This window comes from Opisthorchis viverrini (genome assembly GCF_000715545.1).
Source record: "Opisthorchis viverrini unplaced genomic scaffold opera_v5_197, whole genome shotgun sequence".
Taxonomy (NCBI): domain Eukaryota; kingdom Metazoa; phylum Platyhelminthes; class Trematoda; order Opisthorchiida; family Opisthorchiidae; genus Opisthorchis; species Opisthorchis viverrini.
Window position 1 is genome coordinate 272,059 of NW_008751854.1, and position 15,481 is coordinate 287,539.

Genomic DNA, 15,481 nt, shown 5'->3' on the forward strand with positions numbered 1-15,481 from the left:
TCGATATTTATGGTTTTCGATGGCGTTATTGCATTTTTTGCTTTATAAGGCAATCTTTAGACACGTCGTGTGTCCCTAACTTCCGCAATTTTTATTGTTTCTGGTATTGCTCCGCTTTTTATTCTGTGACTCGGAGAGGCTAGTGCCCTATCATCTGAAACCTTTTTGTCTTCGTTATTCATGTTTGTTTTTTATTGTAATCAATCAAGTGCTTATCTGTTTCAGCATCTTCACTAGGTGACTTCGGTCATAGCTCGCTTGTAGTGCGACGCAGTTCCACTGCTCCAGAATGGGTAAATTATATCGACTGGTCGTATCCGGTCCAAGTGCTGTGGGGAAGACATCGATGATTGAGCAATGCATATATGGGAATTACACTTCTAAGGGACCCAGTGACTTTGTAAGCATGCTGGTATTTTATATCCACTGTCCTGTGTCTTGTTCCACCTTTGCATTTGCTACTTATTTCGGGCATCATTCATTGCGCGGTGCATCTTTTGATCTAATTCAATGTTTTTAATTTTGAGAAGACGCAAAAATTTACAGCGGTTGTGGGCCTGGTAGGACGCGTCGCTAATTCAACTCGCGTGATCGTGTTCTGATTGGGCGGTCGACTCAGTTGTAACTAACGTTCACCGAAATACCAGGAAGAATGCGAAGCGCGATCGTCATAGTTGACTGCTAACTTCTGTCCACAGCGTTAAACGAACGACAGGCATGTAACGCACCACAATGAGTGAAATGTAGAATCATTGCCGTGTGCACTTTGAGACAAAAGCGGATGTTGATAAATTTGGTCACTGGAAACCGAAAACAGGCGTACACTAAACGTCCCCTTTTCTTTGACATAGCCGTGACACTACCCTACGAGATCATGCAACTTGTGCCGGGATCCGCCTATTCCCAAATCGTTACCATCACGATTAATCCAAATGGATAGATATCAGTTTGGCTGACCTCCACTGCCCAGCACGACGGTCAAAGCATGAACGTTTCCGCTCCGACAGTGTAGTCAGATTTCTGAATAGGGCAAAGCATTCGGTCCTGACTGGCTTCCTTCCTCGTTCGATTGTGGAATTGAATGGTTTGTACACAGCCTAACATAGCATACAGATTATCTGGATGATAATGGAAGGACCTGAGGAGTAGCAGCTGTTGCCATTCGTAGCAAAAACATGTTTGATCTACGTTTAGGAGCCACCGGGTTTCGGTCCAATCAAAGCCGCTTCTCGGCTGCTTACGTGTTATGCTCTGCAGGCTTATCAGCGCTCGTAAGAGGTAGCCATGTAAATCAGGCAGTGTCGTTGTGGCCTTGGACGTGTTGACTACTAGTTAACACGCCACAGATTTAGAAGGCTGATAACTACTATCTTATTTTTAACGGGTACATTTGACTCAGATAATTGAGGGAGGAGTCGCTAAAGTTTGATATGTTTTCCAGGCCGGTTATCTTTGGGGTCGATGTGACATTGGTGTGTTCCTTGAGGGCGTGGAGTATGATGTACGGCATATGTTGCTTTTTGCAGAAGAAGAGAAGACTGCTTTTCTTTGACTGTCGGTATATTGGAACCATTGCCTTTGTGTCATTGGAAAATTAGATTAACGGTTTCAAAGTGCCCAACATATGGATTAACTCGGCTAAACCAACTACTTTGGCCCGGTGAGGTACTTGGCATATGAGTTGATGGATTGTCTCTGTGTTCGCTCAGGCAGATTCCGATTTGAAGGGGGGGGGGTTGAATAGTGCGTTGATTTTTTTTAGTCCCAACCAAGATTTTTTAGATGATGATGTCTCCTCGTGTGGTGACGAAACGTTTGCAATCCAATTGCCAAGCTCGGTGAACAGATCAGCAGCCATCTAATCAACAACCAGTCCACTTTTTTGGTTTCCTTCTCATAGTCCGTTGTTAGTTGAAGGTTACCGTTGTCTTCTTGCTAAAAGCCCTTTCTAATCGGTGACAAATACGATCTTTTCGGGCTGAAGGGCTTGCCTGGGTCCATAAGCTGCGCAATTCGGAAGCGTTGGCCATACGTTCCTGGATATCTGACCGGGAGAAATTGATGGCCTTTTCAGAGATCAGGTCTTCATGGCGTCGGGATATGGCTGATGATCGCATCTGAAATTTGGGGACGCTTTTTAGAGTCTTCAGAGTGAATCAGTTTGATCTGTTTTATGGATAGTAATTTGTACTGAGCGGTAAGATGAAGTTTTAACTTTGTACCTATACTGGTATGGCCCGAGCTGCATTTCCGGTTTCTGCTCCACACTGGGACCTGCAGTGTCCAGAAGAGGATGCCCGCCTTTTGTTCTCTTATGTGTTTTTAGAAAAATACAGTCGTTATCTGTAACACCCTAGCGGCGCAAAACTGCTCTGTGCCCTGCAGGAACTACGTGGGCTAACGTGCCTTCGAGTTACTCGAGCACATGTGGCCCATCGGAGACAGCTCATTGTCCACATGAAACTCAACTCTTGCTTATCAATGCATTCCCAGTCTCACGGTGACCAGTCGAAACCTGCAGATCGGTAGTAAAAATTAATGCTTCCCACTATCGCTTAACTACTGTGACAGACGAGGTTGACTCTTCACTGCCAGGTGCTTCAGCGACTAAGGCTGAGGTCTTGGAACAACGGTATGGCTTCGGGGTCAGGTTTGTAATAATGTGAAATCGGTTAGATGCATCCCGTTATTCCCCAAGCCTGTGATAAGTGGAAGGGACCATGAGGCGGACAATGTTTGACCTGACAACGAAGTGTGAAAACACCAACTAGTAAACTGAGTCGCGTCAACAACTGTCATCTCCATGGATGGGAACCCCGGGGCTCAGCTCACAAATGGTTATTAACACTAACGGAAATTGTCCAACCGCACAGTCAGTGACGCCCTTGCATCAAAGCTATCGCCTTCAATTCGTAGCTACCCAGTTTCCGAACTAACTGAACATACCTTCACCTCCGATGCTTGCCTGCATGTTCCACAATGTCCAACTTTCCGCTGATCAGAACTGTAGCATTTGGAACCAATATACCTATGGTACACGGCGTATAGCTGATAAATGGAATTTAATTGATCATGTTGTTCGATTTCGTTAACTTCGGAGTAATATCCAGTCTGTCATATCGTTCCTTTTCCACCCATTCTCTTTGTGGTAAACCGCTCATCTGCTCACAGCTACGATGCTCATACGTTGATTTCTAGGAAATGTGTCACACTGATAATTCTCCCTTGAGGTGACAGTAGTCACTCTTTGTATGTCAGTTCATCATTCCGAAAATTGTTTCATACAACCACAACAAGATGCAGTAAACAATATGCACCAAGTTCCTGCACTTTATTCAGGGATACTTGTTCTGAAATTTGTTTGTTCATTTTTTTGTTTTCTCCGTCTTCCCCGTCTAGTTCCCAACCTATGAAGATACATATAATGCAGTGGTGGAAACGGATCGTGGAACCAAAGAAAAGGTTCGCATTTATGAACTGGGTGGGAAAGCTAAAATCGAACGTCATTTTGTAAATTGTGCCGACGTATTTATCCTCGTCTATGATATTGGCGATGTACGTACTTTGCATGCCGTCCAGATGCTTAAACGTCAGGTAAATTCCGACCTACACAGTACATATTCTGTTGTATTTCAGCTGGAAGAATGTCGTGGAAAGCGTGAGATCTTCTTTGTCTTCTGTGGGAACAAGGCTGATAAACCGAAAGACCCTAGCCTAGACTCCGCCTCACTAAGTGATTGGGCCCAGCGGGAACGAGGTATGTTTGCTGATGGCTGCAATGAATGTGCATGATTGTGCATATCAAAGTTAAAAGCACCTACTCCATTAGGAGGTTCCCCCGGACAATCAGTCCATATTAATCCTGTAAATGAAAATAAAAATCGTTCAACTGTAGCAACCTTTCAATGCCTAGCTGCTACCTCATCCAAAGGAAGCACAAGGACTGAGCTACTATCAGGTTTTCTGAGCTTAGACAAGAGCAGTCGGGAAGCAGGGGTTGGGTTCGAACCATGGGCCTTTAGCAAGTTTGCGCCTCAACCACTTAGCCATCTCTAACTTTTAACCATGTGGGATCGCTCTCCTGGAAACCGGGTCACTGCGCATGTTTGATGTGTTAGAAATCGAGAAACGCGACCGTCAAGATGCCATTTCAATTGTTTTAGTTTGTTTTAGCTGTGTTCACTATTGGAACTGTAGTTAAGGCATGGCAACTTTTGTAATTAACTGTTGTCCCCGATCCAATGCTCTAATGTCGAAAGAAGTCTCACCAACAAGAGATACAAGAGCTTTTTTGCGCACAATCGAGTGTAAAAGTTACTAGAGACCTCACAATATCCAAAGCGCACTTTCTACTTTGATCTAAACTGTCTGATTAGTGTTGGGTGAACGCTCATCATCGTCGGCCGTTGCTTCTATAAAATGCCTGAGCACTCGTCGCCGTAGGCAGTGGTTTTGTGACATGCCTGAACCGTTGCTGGCGTTTATTAGAAACGTGCCTAAAAACTTATGTAAAGTCTCAAAGCTACCGTTCTTAGCGATTCCGGCGGGAGTGAATGCCAACGGTGTTCTGTCTTAGTAAGCAGCATGGCATTATTCCTTCGCAGTCGTTCTCTATGATGTACGATTGTTGCATGACAAACAATGTGGTGACCGGCTTTTTAGTGTTTAGTTCTCCCTCACTTAAGTACGGCAGTACACTCGCCTGCCCAATGGGATTCTATCTCACGGTCAATGAATTTCCATTTTCAGGACCCTCCGCAGCAGAATACTTGGCCACTTCCATCATCTTCAGCTGTGAAAAAGTGTGTATTGCCGTACAGTGGGCAGACCTACCACATCTTTCGCCGATGATTTAGGAAGGTCGGGGTAGGTAGTTACGCTCTGGAGGCGATAGCTGACATAATTGATACGTAGATACAGGGATGTCTGGAGAGATTGGGAGAGGGGCTATGGATTGATGGCGACAGCTCGGATGCATGAGCGCCAATAAGGGCATAACTGGACCATGTCTGACAATATCTCTAACAATTGATTTGTCCCCTCTCGTGGCCCCTATCCAGGGATGCGGTATTGACCAGCGGAGTTGAGTTTGCTGTTAATAACTTTCACACTTCGTTGCAAAGTCACTTCTTGACCTACCCTGGCTCGTTTCCACCCTTCATGTGGTTGTGCGGAAAGGTGTTCTCGAGGAAGTTGGTCAACTGGGATACGAACCAAGCCAGCGCAATTTATAAAGTGTGATCGGTTCATCTGTCTTGGATAAGTTGTTTCTTCTGAAAACCATTCGGCGTACTTCATCATTACTGACCTGGTGTTCACACCAGCCTCGGGCAATGCTCCGAAGACACCAATGGTCAAACGCAGAACATTTTGACGTCCTCAGCGCGGTGGCCAGGTTTCTGACCCACAACACTGTAAACTTGACCCTTGACAGATAAGCTGATAACACGCCTATTTCACGTATGATTCAGGTTCACAAAAGTTGCTCTGGACTCCCCAACCTGGATGGAAATATCGTCCTTGGTTGGACCACTATAATTGATAGAGCTGCCCAGGTAGACAAATTTATCTTCTTCAGTCGGCTCATTCTCAAACCAGCAGTTGGGGTTCGCGCCTATCCAGTCTTGCAACAGCACTTTACACTTTGCCGGTGTGAAGCGTACACCCCACCATGACGCAGAATTATTTAGACTAATGTTAGTCGCTTTACGACAGCGTCGTATCCAACAGGAGGTATGTCATCTACATACTCAATATCTGTGAGCGAATACCCTGAGAGCGCTTCTATCCCACAGGCATTAGATGCTGGTAGCGAGTCTTCCATAACCGTATTAATGACGAAGTTGAAGAGGGAAGGCGAAAGTGGACGACCTTACCTGACATCATTTGATGTAGTGAACTCAGGCGAGAGCTTCCCGTAAACCTTCAGAGAGGGTTGGGTATAGTACCTTAAAGAGCATCAAAACTTGATGTGGGACATATTTGTCCCGTAGGCGCTGCCATAGTGACTGACGGACCAAAGAGTGGGAGGCAGATTTCAAATCAAGGAAGACCATTAATGTTGGTTGCTGGAAGCAGCGTTGCTGTTCGAGAATCTGATGGGGTTTGAAACAATCGTTGATGCATCCTCTTGTATCCTGTTGGCCGTCTGTGCGACGAAAATCAGCTCCGAACTAACTACCCAGATATGCTTCTAAGGAGCTCAGACAATGGAATTGGAGACCCATTTTGCCCGCAAGGGTCCCATTGTTAGTGTTTCTTGCTTGACGAACAAACCTGGGTTACTCTTGATAGAAATCGACCTTCCCAATATCAGAACTACAGTCCGTTTAGGCATATGTAGGTACTGTGACCAGGCACCGTTTTTTATGTCGCTGAGCGTGGTTGAACTGGATAACTGAACGGCGCAAAAACGACTGTTCGCTGGAATCCACTCCAGAAAGCAACGTTCAGCTCCGGGGCTAATCGCGCCGAGTCATCGCTTCTGGATCGTCGGACACAGTGATGGTGGAACGTAAAAGAGCTGAGTTCGTATTTGGCATTTTGATATGGATAACCACGCTTAGGTCTTGTATTCTTGTTTCGATGACACAGCGTACATCAATTTCAAGGGGGGGGGGTGGTGTAAGGTCTCGAAAAGCATTACCTGTTTGCTAATTTGACATAGAGTACGGATTTTGAAACCTCCTATGTAGAAAGGATCTCAAGGATTTGGCACTTATTTCGTTTATTGTTATTGGGGAGCGTCGTACCTAAGACACATAGGTTAGATAACCAGCAACGTTTGCTTGTATAGTGCGAAAGGTTTGGAGGACAGGCGTCGGTGGACAAGCATCTGTGCAGCAATTATCTTTCCAGGTTGCGCAAGTTGAGGATGGGGGTTTAGTTGAGGTACCTCACCGGAGGCTTCGACTCAAATGTCTGACCCACGAGATAGCGGATAGTATGGTTTTTCTTGGGAAGGGGGCTCAGCAGTCTAATCTAACCCGTGGCACAGGAAGTAAGACATTACTATCTCACGCTTGACAAGGCTGCACACATCTAGTGTCTTTTCAGCAGCACCAAGCTCTTTAGTTTTGACTATTTTGACTGACTGACGGTTGCGGTCAGCCGTTAGATGATCGATGTGTGCGATTTCTAGGGCTAAGCTTCTCTAACTCGTCCTTCTTCGGGAAAGGCTGCAGCACTGCTTCCATGAATACGGACATGCTGGTCGTCTGGGGCTTAACTGGGGTTTAACTGCTCTTGGTTTGAGTGCTCCCCTTTGGCCTTTTTGAAATGATTGTATTTGATGAAACGAATTTCCAGCCAGTGTATCCAACGGTCTCTTTGCATCACTGAAGCCCGGCCACCACCGCAAGATGACAGCTTTAGATCAACATTTTATCGGTATTGTTTCCTCCCTTTTTTACTCAAAACTAACTGCAACTGTTTTTCGCTGTCAGACTTAGGTCCTCTGCGCTTCCCACACCAGCGTAGTACGCTTCTTCTACTAAATACTGCTCCCGTGATGAAACCACTGTTTCGTTTTTGTATTTTCTGAGGTTTTGTATTTTCTGAGATTTGTATTTTCTGGGATTGCACACTGCCCGTTCTTAGGTGCAGCGCAGTAATACTTATTCTTACTCTTCCTTGGGGGATCGCTCTGATTTCCCTCACCTCTTCAACGCTATGTTAGAATCAGAATTACTGTTAATTTTTACTAAGACCTTTTCTAATGCTGCGTTCTTTTCCATGGTCGTATACCTGTGGTGGCGTTTCTGTGGTAAACAGTTTGAGACTGCGGCCTAATGAGGGTCGTGGGGCAGGCAAAATCTCGTAATTGTTTACTCTATATTTCCGGATTTTTAATACGATTCTATGACGCCGTTGTAGTTTCTTTTGCTGAAAATTCACCTTCGGGCGCACAAAGCTTTTTTCGAGTCAGTAGCTTAATAGAGCAGAATGGATGGAGTCCCGGCTGGCTATTCATGTCTCGTCTGAAAAGCTGATAGCGATCCAGATGGCAGCAGGATAATAGATAAGCGATTTGGTTGAAATGCTTGTCATGTGACAGCCTTCTTGATCTCATTTGAACGATTGTCTGATGTGACAAAATAAACATAAGCTTTACGCTTAGAGCTGGATAGAAACAACCAGAATCGGCCAACAATATGAACCTCCTTTCGCTCTCTTAGCTTATCAGCGATGGAACTTTAACCAAACCGTCACTTTGAGGTGGTTAGTTTAGACTCTACGATGATCAAATCTCTTAGCGTTCGGCGGTTAAGGCGGGAAGCTAATTATTGGAAGGTCCTTGTCTCGAACCCAACTTTGGTGTTTTGATTACTCCTGTGTGGGTAGCTCTTGTGCTTTTTTGATTGTGCATGACAACTGTGCCCCGAAAGGTTGCCATAGATGAGCGGTTACGCTCTCGAGTTTTATTCATCATTCACAACAGCATCTTTGAATTGCGCCGAACCACTTTTAACCCGGTGTCTAGAGTGAATCAAATATCCCTAGATTGACGGACGGGATTCTTAAGGTCACAGTGGTCTCGAGGAGAAAGAGACGCAAATTCCTATCCGATCAGCGTTTCATAAGCTTGGCTTTGATGATGACTAATGCAAGTCGAATTTCCCTCTACATAGATACAGTTCTAAGTATAGAAAGCATCTTTAAAGTGTGACTGGATTGCCTTAGCCACAGTCCTGTTCGTGCTTACAATTGAAACTCTCCGTCGGTAGAAGTCATGTACCAACCTCAAAACGTCAGCCAGGATCAAACATTGGATGACGCGCTCTCTTGTACATGGCTAACGTAAACAAACTGCGTCGCCAGTGCCGCTGTCGTCTTTCTCCCCAGTGCCTGCTGAATTTGACCAAATCACCCTACAACGAATGACTGCTTACTACATTTCCATCCTATGACCATTTTCCAGTATATTGTTTTTGGCTAAGAGTTCTCCTGAACAGATACCTCTTTATTGTCCATTTTTATTTCGAGCTGACTGATACTGCATGTCGTGTTTAATGGCCAGCGAACTCTACGATATTTCACACTTAAGAAGCGTTGTGTGTCACTGTGAGGCGAGTAACATAGGTGCGTAAAAACGGGGGAGTGTGGAAAATAATTACCCACTTTGGTTTTCCAAAGTCAGGAATGCAAGAATACCGAAGAAACGAAACGGCTGTAGCCGTGGAATTCTGACCAATCTTTCCGATTCATACTTACGGAGCAGATGCTCTAAGGGCTGTGTTCATTTCGCACGAAAACCAAAGTGTTCAAACTACGTTATCTCAGGGTACTTCTAAATTATCTGATCTGCCCATGTTTTTTTACACTTGTTGCTGTTTCTTCATTATATCCAGTGCGAACTTCGACTGATGATTTATAAGACGGCCACTCAAATGGTTGCTCGCTTCTCATCCCTACCAGCTCTATGTATGTCTCCTGTCCACTGTTTATGTCTGTTGCCATTGAAACTGTGTCCTGATAGGGGAGTGTTGGTTTAGTTGAACGTGGTCAGTCAGAATGGGTTTTACACGCGTTACCCACTTTGTCTAGGGCAACGTGATCAAGTTCACCCCAATGAACATCGTCCTAGGCTACTCCATCCAGGGCGTGCCCATGGTCGTTCCACACTGTAAATAACTGCCTTGTGACCTGTACCTCTGTGTTTCTGATGGCAAACAGTGTGGAGCGCACTTAGAACTGTGAGCCGTTGCGGCGCGGCACGTGCCTGATGACCATAGTGGGTTTTAACCCTCTTTTCTGTTTGGTATTTTTATGTAAATTCGTAAGTATTCACTGGTTTCTGCTCGATGACCCCTGCTAATTTTTCATGTCCCCGGTTCCCTCCGCTTCCCATTTTGTTTGTTCTCTAGGTTCATTTAAATGTGTTGATCTATTACCTCAATCCCTCACAGTGATCTTCACAATGTCTGCATCTCCGAATTTCTAAGGTCCGTTAGTACTGATCCTATGTTCCTACATATGTTGTATCCGAACTGATGATTTAGAACCAGACCGTGCTTCCTTCTGTTTCATTTGCTGCTTGTCACAGTCCTGTCATCTGCGTCAGTACTGATAGTTCAGCTGTGAAATGTACCTACAGATATCTCTCCTGAGTGCGAGTCTGCGTGAGATTGACTAGCAGCAAAAGCTGCCTCCAGGGAATCCGTCACAGCGCACAGAATTCTACTGGGACCACTTATTTTTTACGTTGTTGACTATTTTTTAGTGCCTTGAAAGCGAAAAGAACGATAACTTTCCCATCGTTTTGTAGAACTATCACCCATACTGCTAAAGCCTCAGTACGAGCTTGTTCAGCTCGTCCGAGATTAGAGGTGACTTGACTCTCTAAAGTTGTCAACTCAGAGGAGTAGTTTGAGTTTTCCCCCATGAAAGCGCACAATTTTTTCACCCTAGAATTCTTCAAGGCGTTATATTTATATCACATTTTAATCCTTTCCCACTTTTTTCGTTTGTCTAGTGCACCTTTTTGAAACTTCGGTTCTTGATCGACAGGCGTTATGCAACGTGCTCACTTGGATTGTTTCACGCGTGACTCAGTCACCTGGTAGGTTTTTTGTAGGATTGGTTTTCGTATCAGGCCTATATTTCGTAGAATGAACAAGGGTCACCATCAGAACACGACAGAATCTTTTTTGGGTTACTGGCTAATTTATCTTGTCCTGGTGCGGTGAATATATCGGGGAGTGCACCCCAGATAATTCTCAATGTTTTTGGTGTATAGCAATATTCAATGCCTTTCACCACAGTCCTACTGAATTTTTAGGTGATTTACCTAAGTACAACCATCTTACACCGGGGAGGAATTTGTATGCATCGACAACTTTCTTTGTTCTTGTTCTTTTCTGTCTCAGAATGAACACCTTAAGCTCAAGAGTGTCCAGCAAAAGATAGGCTTGTTTAACCTGTAGACCGTTTTCATCGGCTAAACTTCCCGGGTCAGTTATGGCCCTACAAATAAACCAGACATGCTTAACGTTCCACTGGCTGACTAGATATGGAGATTACCTCGGGGTTTGTTTTGTGTGTTACTCGGCACCAATCGTTGGATATAAGAGGTATGAATAGCTGCCATAGTTTAATCGGCTTTTGTTCGATAAGTTGCGATAGATAAGAGGGTCCCCTCAGCACCGACTTCTTGTGTACCAGGCTCGCTTAACTGAACTCCAGAGAATGTTCAGCATTCATATTATTCACATTACCGAGTTACAGGGCCACTACAGCCTCGAACTCCTTGCGTTGTGTTGATAGACGTTCACTCACGCATGCAATGAAGCCGCGTCGAATGATGCAGTAGCAAAGTAATCCATAGCAAAGTAACCATAATCACGTGACCAAAGATGACGTTAATGAACATTATGGCACGGATGTGTTTACTTGATGTGCTATCTGATGAGAATACCAGCATAGAGATCGTTGGAGGCACCCTAGACGACTGACTATATTCCTATGGTTAAGGCACTGAACTTTGTCGGTGTTGGTTGAAAATGAAGTTTATGGGCCCCGAAATGCCAACAACGCATCAATAAAATCGTCTTCAGGTGGTCCGTCAGATCTCGACCCCTGAGCGACAAACCGATTTTTGATCAGGTGCATGTTAGGCGAACAAATCTCCGCGATGTATCAGGCGTTATGACAGGGCCTTGTATACAGTTCACCCACAGTCTTGGTATTCTGTGCCTTGACGAGTACATTTGGCACGGGCGATTGGCCCCTTCTCGTTGAAGAACACAGCCGATTCCTTGTGTTCACCTACTTGTAAGTGCGTACGGGGATTTCTTCAGGACCTTCTATACAAGGACGGTTTCGGACAAGGATATTCGCTCTTTTCTTTCAGAGGCTTCTTGAGTTTGTTGATCAGCAAGGTCGCGAGGGTGTTCCTGGTGCTGTGAACAGGGAAGCAGAAGTGGATATTTGGTTGTTCAACATTCTTCAGTGACGATAATTGTGTTGTTCTGTGTGACCTCTTCAGAATGTCGCAAAGACAATATATGACAGCATGACAGCTTAGAGGAGATTTTGAAAAGTTCAGATACTGCTGGGGCATTTTGTCTTACAGGATGGTGTCCTCGTGCCCTGGATTTATTTCAGATGTGAGGAATGGTTTCTAACATGTTGCAAGGGCGTTTGTGCAGTCTGCTTCTATCCAGTATATCTAAGTCTGCCGTCAGTGCAGTCGCCTCAGGAGGACTTAGACTGTAATCAGGTTTCGTCCCAGCCTGTTATCTGTTTCCCACCTTATAGCTTTTTAAAATAAACATTGTGATTGAGGCGCTACTCAAGTTGCTGATGACTGCGAAATTCCATCAATGTAGGTCAGGTAGATCTCCAGATTTATTCAAATCATGGCCGAATTTTCTTTTCATTAAATTACTGCTTCATGTCGTGCTCGTTCAACATGTGCTGAAAAGCCTGGGACAGGGATCTCAAAACTTCGCTTAATCCTTCATAAATCGCCAGTATTTGCCGAATGGAAGGAAAACATCATCATCATTTACAGCGACACCAGGTGGGAACATCTGTGTTTCACTGTCATACAACCATGCCTATTTATTTCAATAAAGCCTTATAATGGAAAGGAAAGTGAAAAAAATTGGAGGGGAAACTAGGGCTAGTCTATCACACCCGACGTACCCACAACTCCAGCACCCAGTCGTACAGTCTGGATAGAAACCGACAGGATGGACGCCACTGATATCGGTTAGACGCCAGATCACTCAGTGTCTCTCGGCAAGCACAGGGTGCGTCACACGGATCTTATCCTGAAAGGTGATCAGCACCAATGGTACCCAAACATTTCATTTCATCTTTCATTCCCATCTGCTATGTCATATTCTGTGCACCTCTAAGTTTCCGCCACTGCGAATTAGGAACGGAAAACAACGCTTGTTTTGGCAGGTGGTAACTCGATATGCGTCACCCATAGCTCAGCCACCGTAGCTTGCAGGTACATTATGTGAGTGAAGAGCCTTCTGCCATTGACCTGATCACTTCATTGCGGATTCACTGGCTCCAGACTATTCCAACTATTTCTGAGACATCGGTGGTCAAAGACCTGATGAGATCTCAGATCTTTCGCCCGGAGTGGTCAAGTCTCGCCGCTGTACAACTCGCACTGCAATCTGATATAGTCACCCGTTTAGAATCAGGCGTATACCCTTTTGACGCACAACTTCACACATGCTACCATCAGAGGTAATGCAACTTCGAAGATACGTATAGTGTTCCATAACCCCCATTGTCACTCCCTTTATTATTAGAGGCATATTCAAAGACTGTACGTCCTGCAGCTTAACTGCGCACTTTGTGGGCGTAACGCATAGAGATCTCAGATCCTTCGCCCGGAGTGGTCAAGTCTCGCCGCTGTACAACTCGCACTGCAATCTGATATAGTCACCCGTTTAGAATCAGGCGTATACCCTTTTGACGCACAACTTCACACATGCTACCATCAGAGGTAATGCAACTTCGAAGATACGTATAGTGTTCCATAACCCCCATTGTCACTCCCTTTATTATTAGAGGCATATTCAAAGACTGTACGTCCTGCAGCTTAACTGCGCACTTTGTGGGCGTAACGCATAGTTAACCTCGGTCGGCTTTTCTAGTAGTACTTGCGTTTCATGCTCTCTAAAAAACGAGAGCACTGTCGTCTGATTTCCAGGAATGCACTAACACTGATGAGCCGGTAGACATCATTGTGTCTTGTTTGTGTCTGCTTATGTTTAGTGGCCTTGTTCCGTTTCGGAAGATCCACACTGTTGATTATTCACGTGTATGTGGAACGTGTATCGTCTTGGAATTGTGGTTTTGAGGTCCATTTGTACCCTCTGGCATACTCATACTGACAGCGACAGAACTCAAGCAGCTATGCTATGGAGGAGAATGTTGGTAGATTGGGACGTATGGTTAGTCGTTGGTTTGCTTGCTGAGCTTAGCCAGCTCAGTGGACACATTTGTATTAGAGCGATCCATTTCTGTGAATTCAGGCCTATTCAAGAATGTTGAACCTGAAACCTCCTATCCAACAACATGTGCTTGGAACTGCTGCAGGCTAGTCCATTTAAGGTGATATCTTCCCATCGTTGCCGCGTTCTTCATTGTGATGGCCCTAACTACTCCGCCTTGTCAAAGTAGTTATTGGTAAATTTACCGAACTGAACTGGGACAACATTAATCACGTTAACTAAGAGAAATATAGAATTAGGCGAATGCAGCCGAAGGTTAGCATCTATGATTTCCACAAAAACCTGGTTCCTCATTGGCTGAACGAAAATAAGCGCAACACGTTTACCTCTCGTTCACTTTTCATCTTGAAGACTTGAAAATCAGAGTGGCCTTCTCTTAGAGCGATCAGATTGCAATTGCTATCTATTTGTCGACTTCCCTGGGGTGTGTAAGACAACAACCTGCCTCAGCAGATGAGCCCCGTCTGAATACTCGCATTTGCGTGTAGTAAGGTTTGATGTAATCCTGATCCCTGTTTCCGTCGCTGATAGCAGCACAACTGGTCACACAGAAGGAAAATTGGCTTGTATAAGAGGTCATTCTGGAAGAAGTGAAGGACACCGGAACACATTTTGCTTCACGCTTCAGAACGCCATTTATGGGACAGCTTTCTCGCTAATTTGACGGCTCAATATCATTTGGAACCATACATACCGTAAGACGCAGCACAAAATGATGAATTATCTTCAGCTGTGATAATCTTTTTAAGCAGTATTTTGTCAAGATACAGCTTGAGCTTTGGTAGCGTGTTTGGTACTGGAAAAGGCTGAGTGTGACCTGCTTCTGGATCTTCAACATGAATATCTTGCGAAACAGAGTTCGGCCGAAACTGTTCTTGTTTTGGCTACTCACGTCATCACCCGTCCACTGATAATTTACTCAGCTAGTTTTGGAGTGCAAACGAATTGTCTCTTGGAAAGACTGGGGATGCACCTCATGTACCACGGCCATCTTATTTTAGTAAGCATCGTTTGCCTTGAAACGGCTGATTCAATTCTAAGTGGTCGCCTGCGTACTACTCCACTGCGAGTTCTCTCCTGCCGACAGACTCCTGTACTGGTTCTGAGGCAGCGACATTGGTTTTTGGAGCGAACATCACAGTTACATGTTTGCACGCCCCGAATGTCATGTTCTCTTTCCTTCGTTTTCAGGCAAAAGCAGTTTTCCGTTCGGGAAGAAAGAATCACGTCCTTTTGTGAACGTCGCAGGTGCGAAATCAGAGGCAGAGTGATTTATTCTGCGCATCCATTTGCGGCATGGTGCTGTCTGGCTGTGATAATTGCGCTGTCTTCACATCTACGATATTTTGCCGACTTCTTGCACAGTTAACTTGTTCGATCTCGTATGGTGATGCTAAATAAACCTATTTTTATTCATCTTTTTCTCTATTTTTCACGGAAGCCTGTTGTTCTGGCCTGAATTTCCCGTAATCATCAGACCTTTGGGGACTGTTTCGCTG

The 15,481-nt window shown here is 44.9% G+C and overlaps 1 protein-coding gene across 1 annotated transcript; it reads left to right on the forward strand.

Moving 5' to 3' along the window:
- Positions 1–223: 223 nt before the first annotated feature.
- Positions 224–15,385, forward strand: T265_08012 (hypothetical protein; the record flags this gene model as incomplete). Its single annotated transcript, XM_009173699.1, has 5 exons — positions 224–400; positions 3,400–3,462; positions 3,637–3,757; positions 10,475–10,561; positions 15,174–15,385. The coding sequence occupies 5 exons, from the start codon at positions 290–292 to the stop codon at positions 15,251–15,253; spliced, it is 462 nt and encodes a 153-aa protein (XP_009171963.1).
- Between the last annotated feature and the right edge of the window lie 96 nt (positions 15,386–15,481).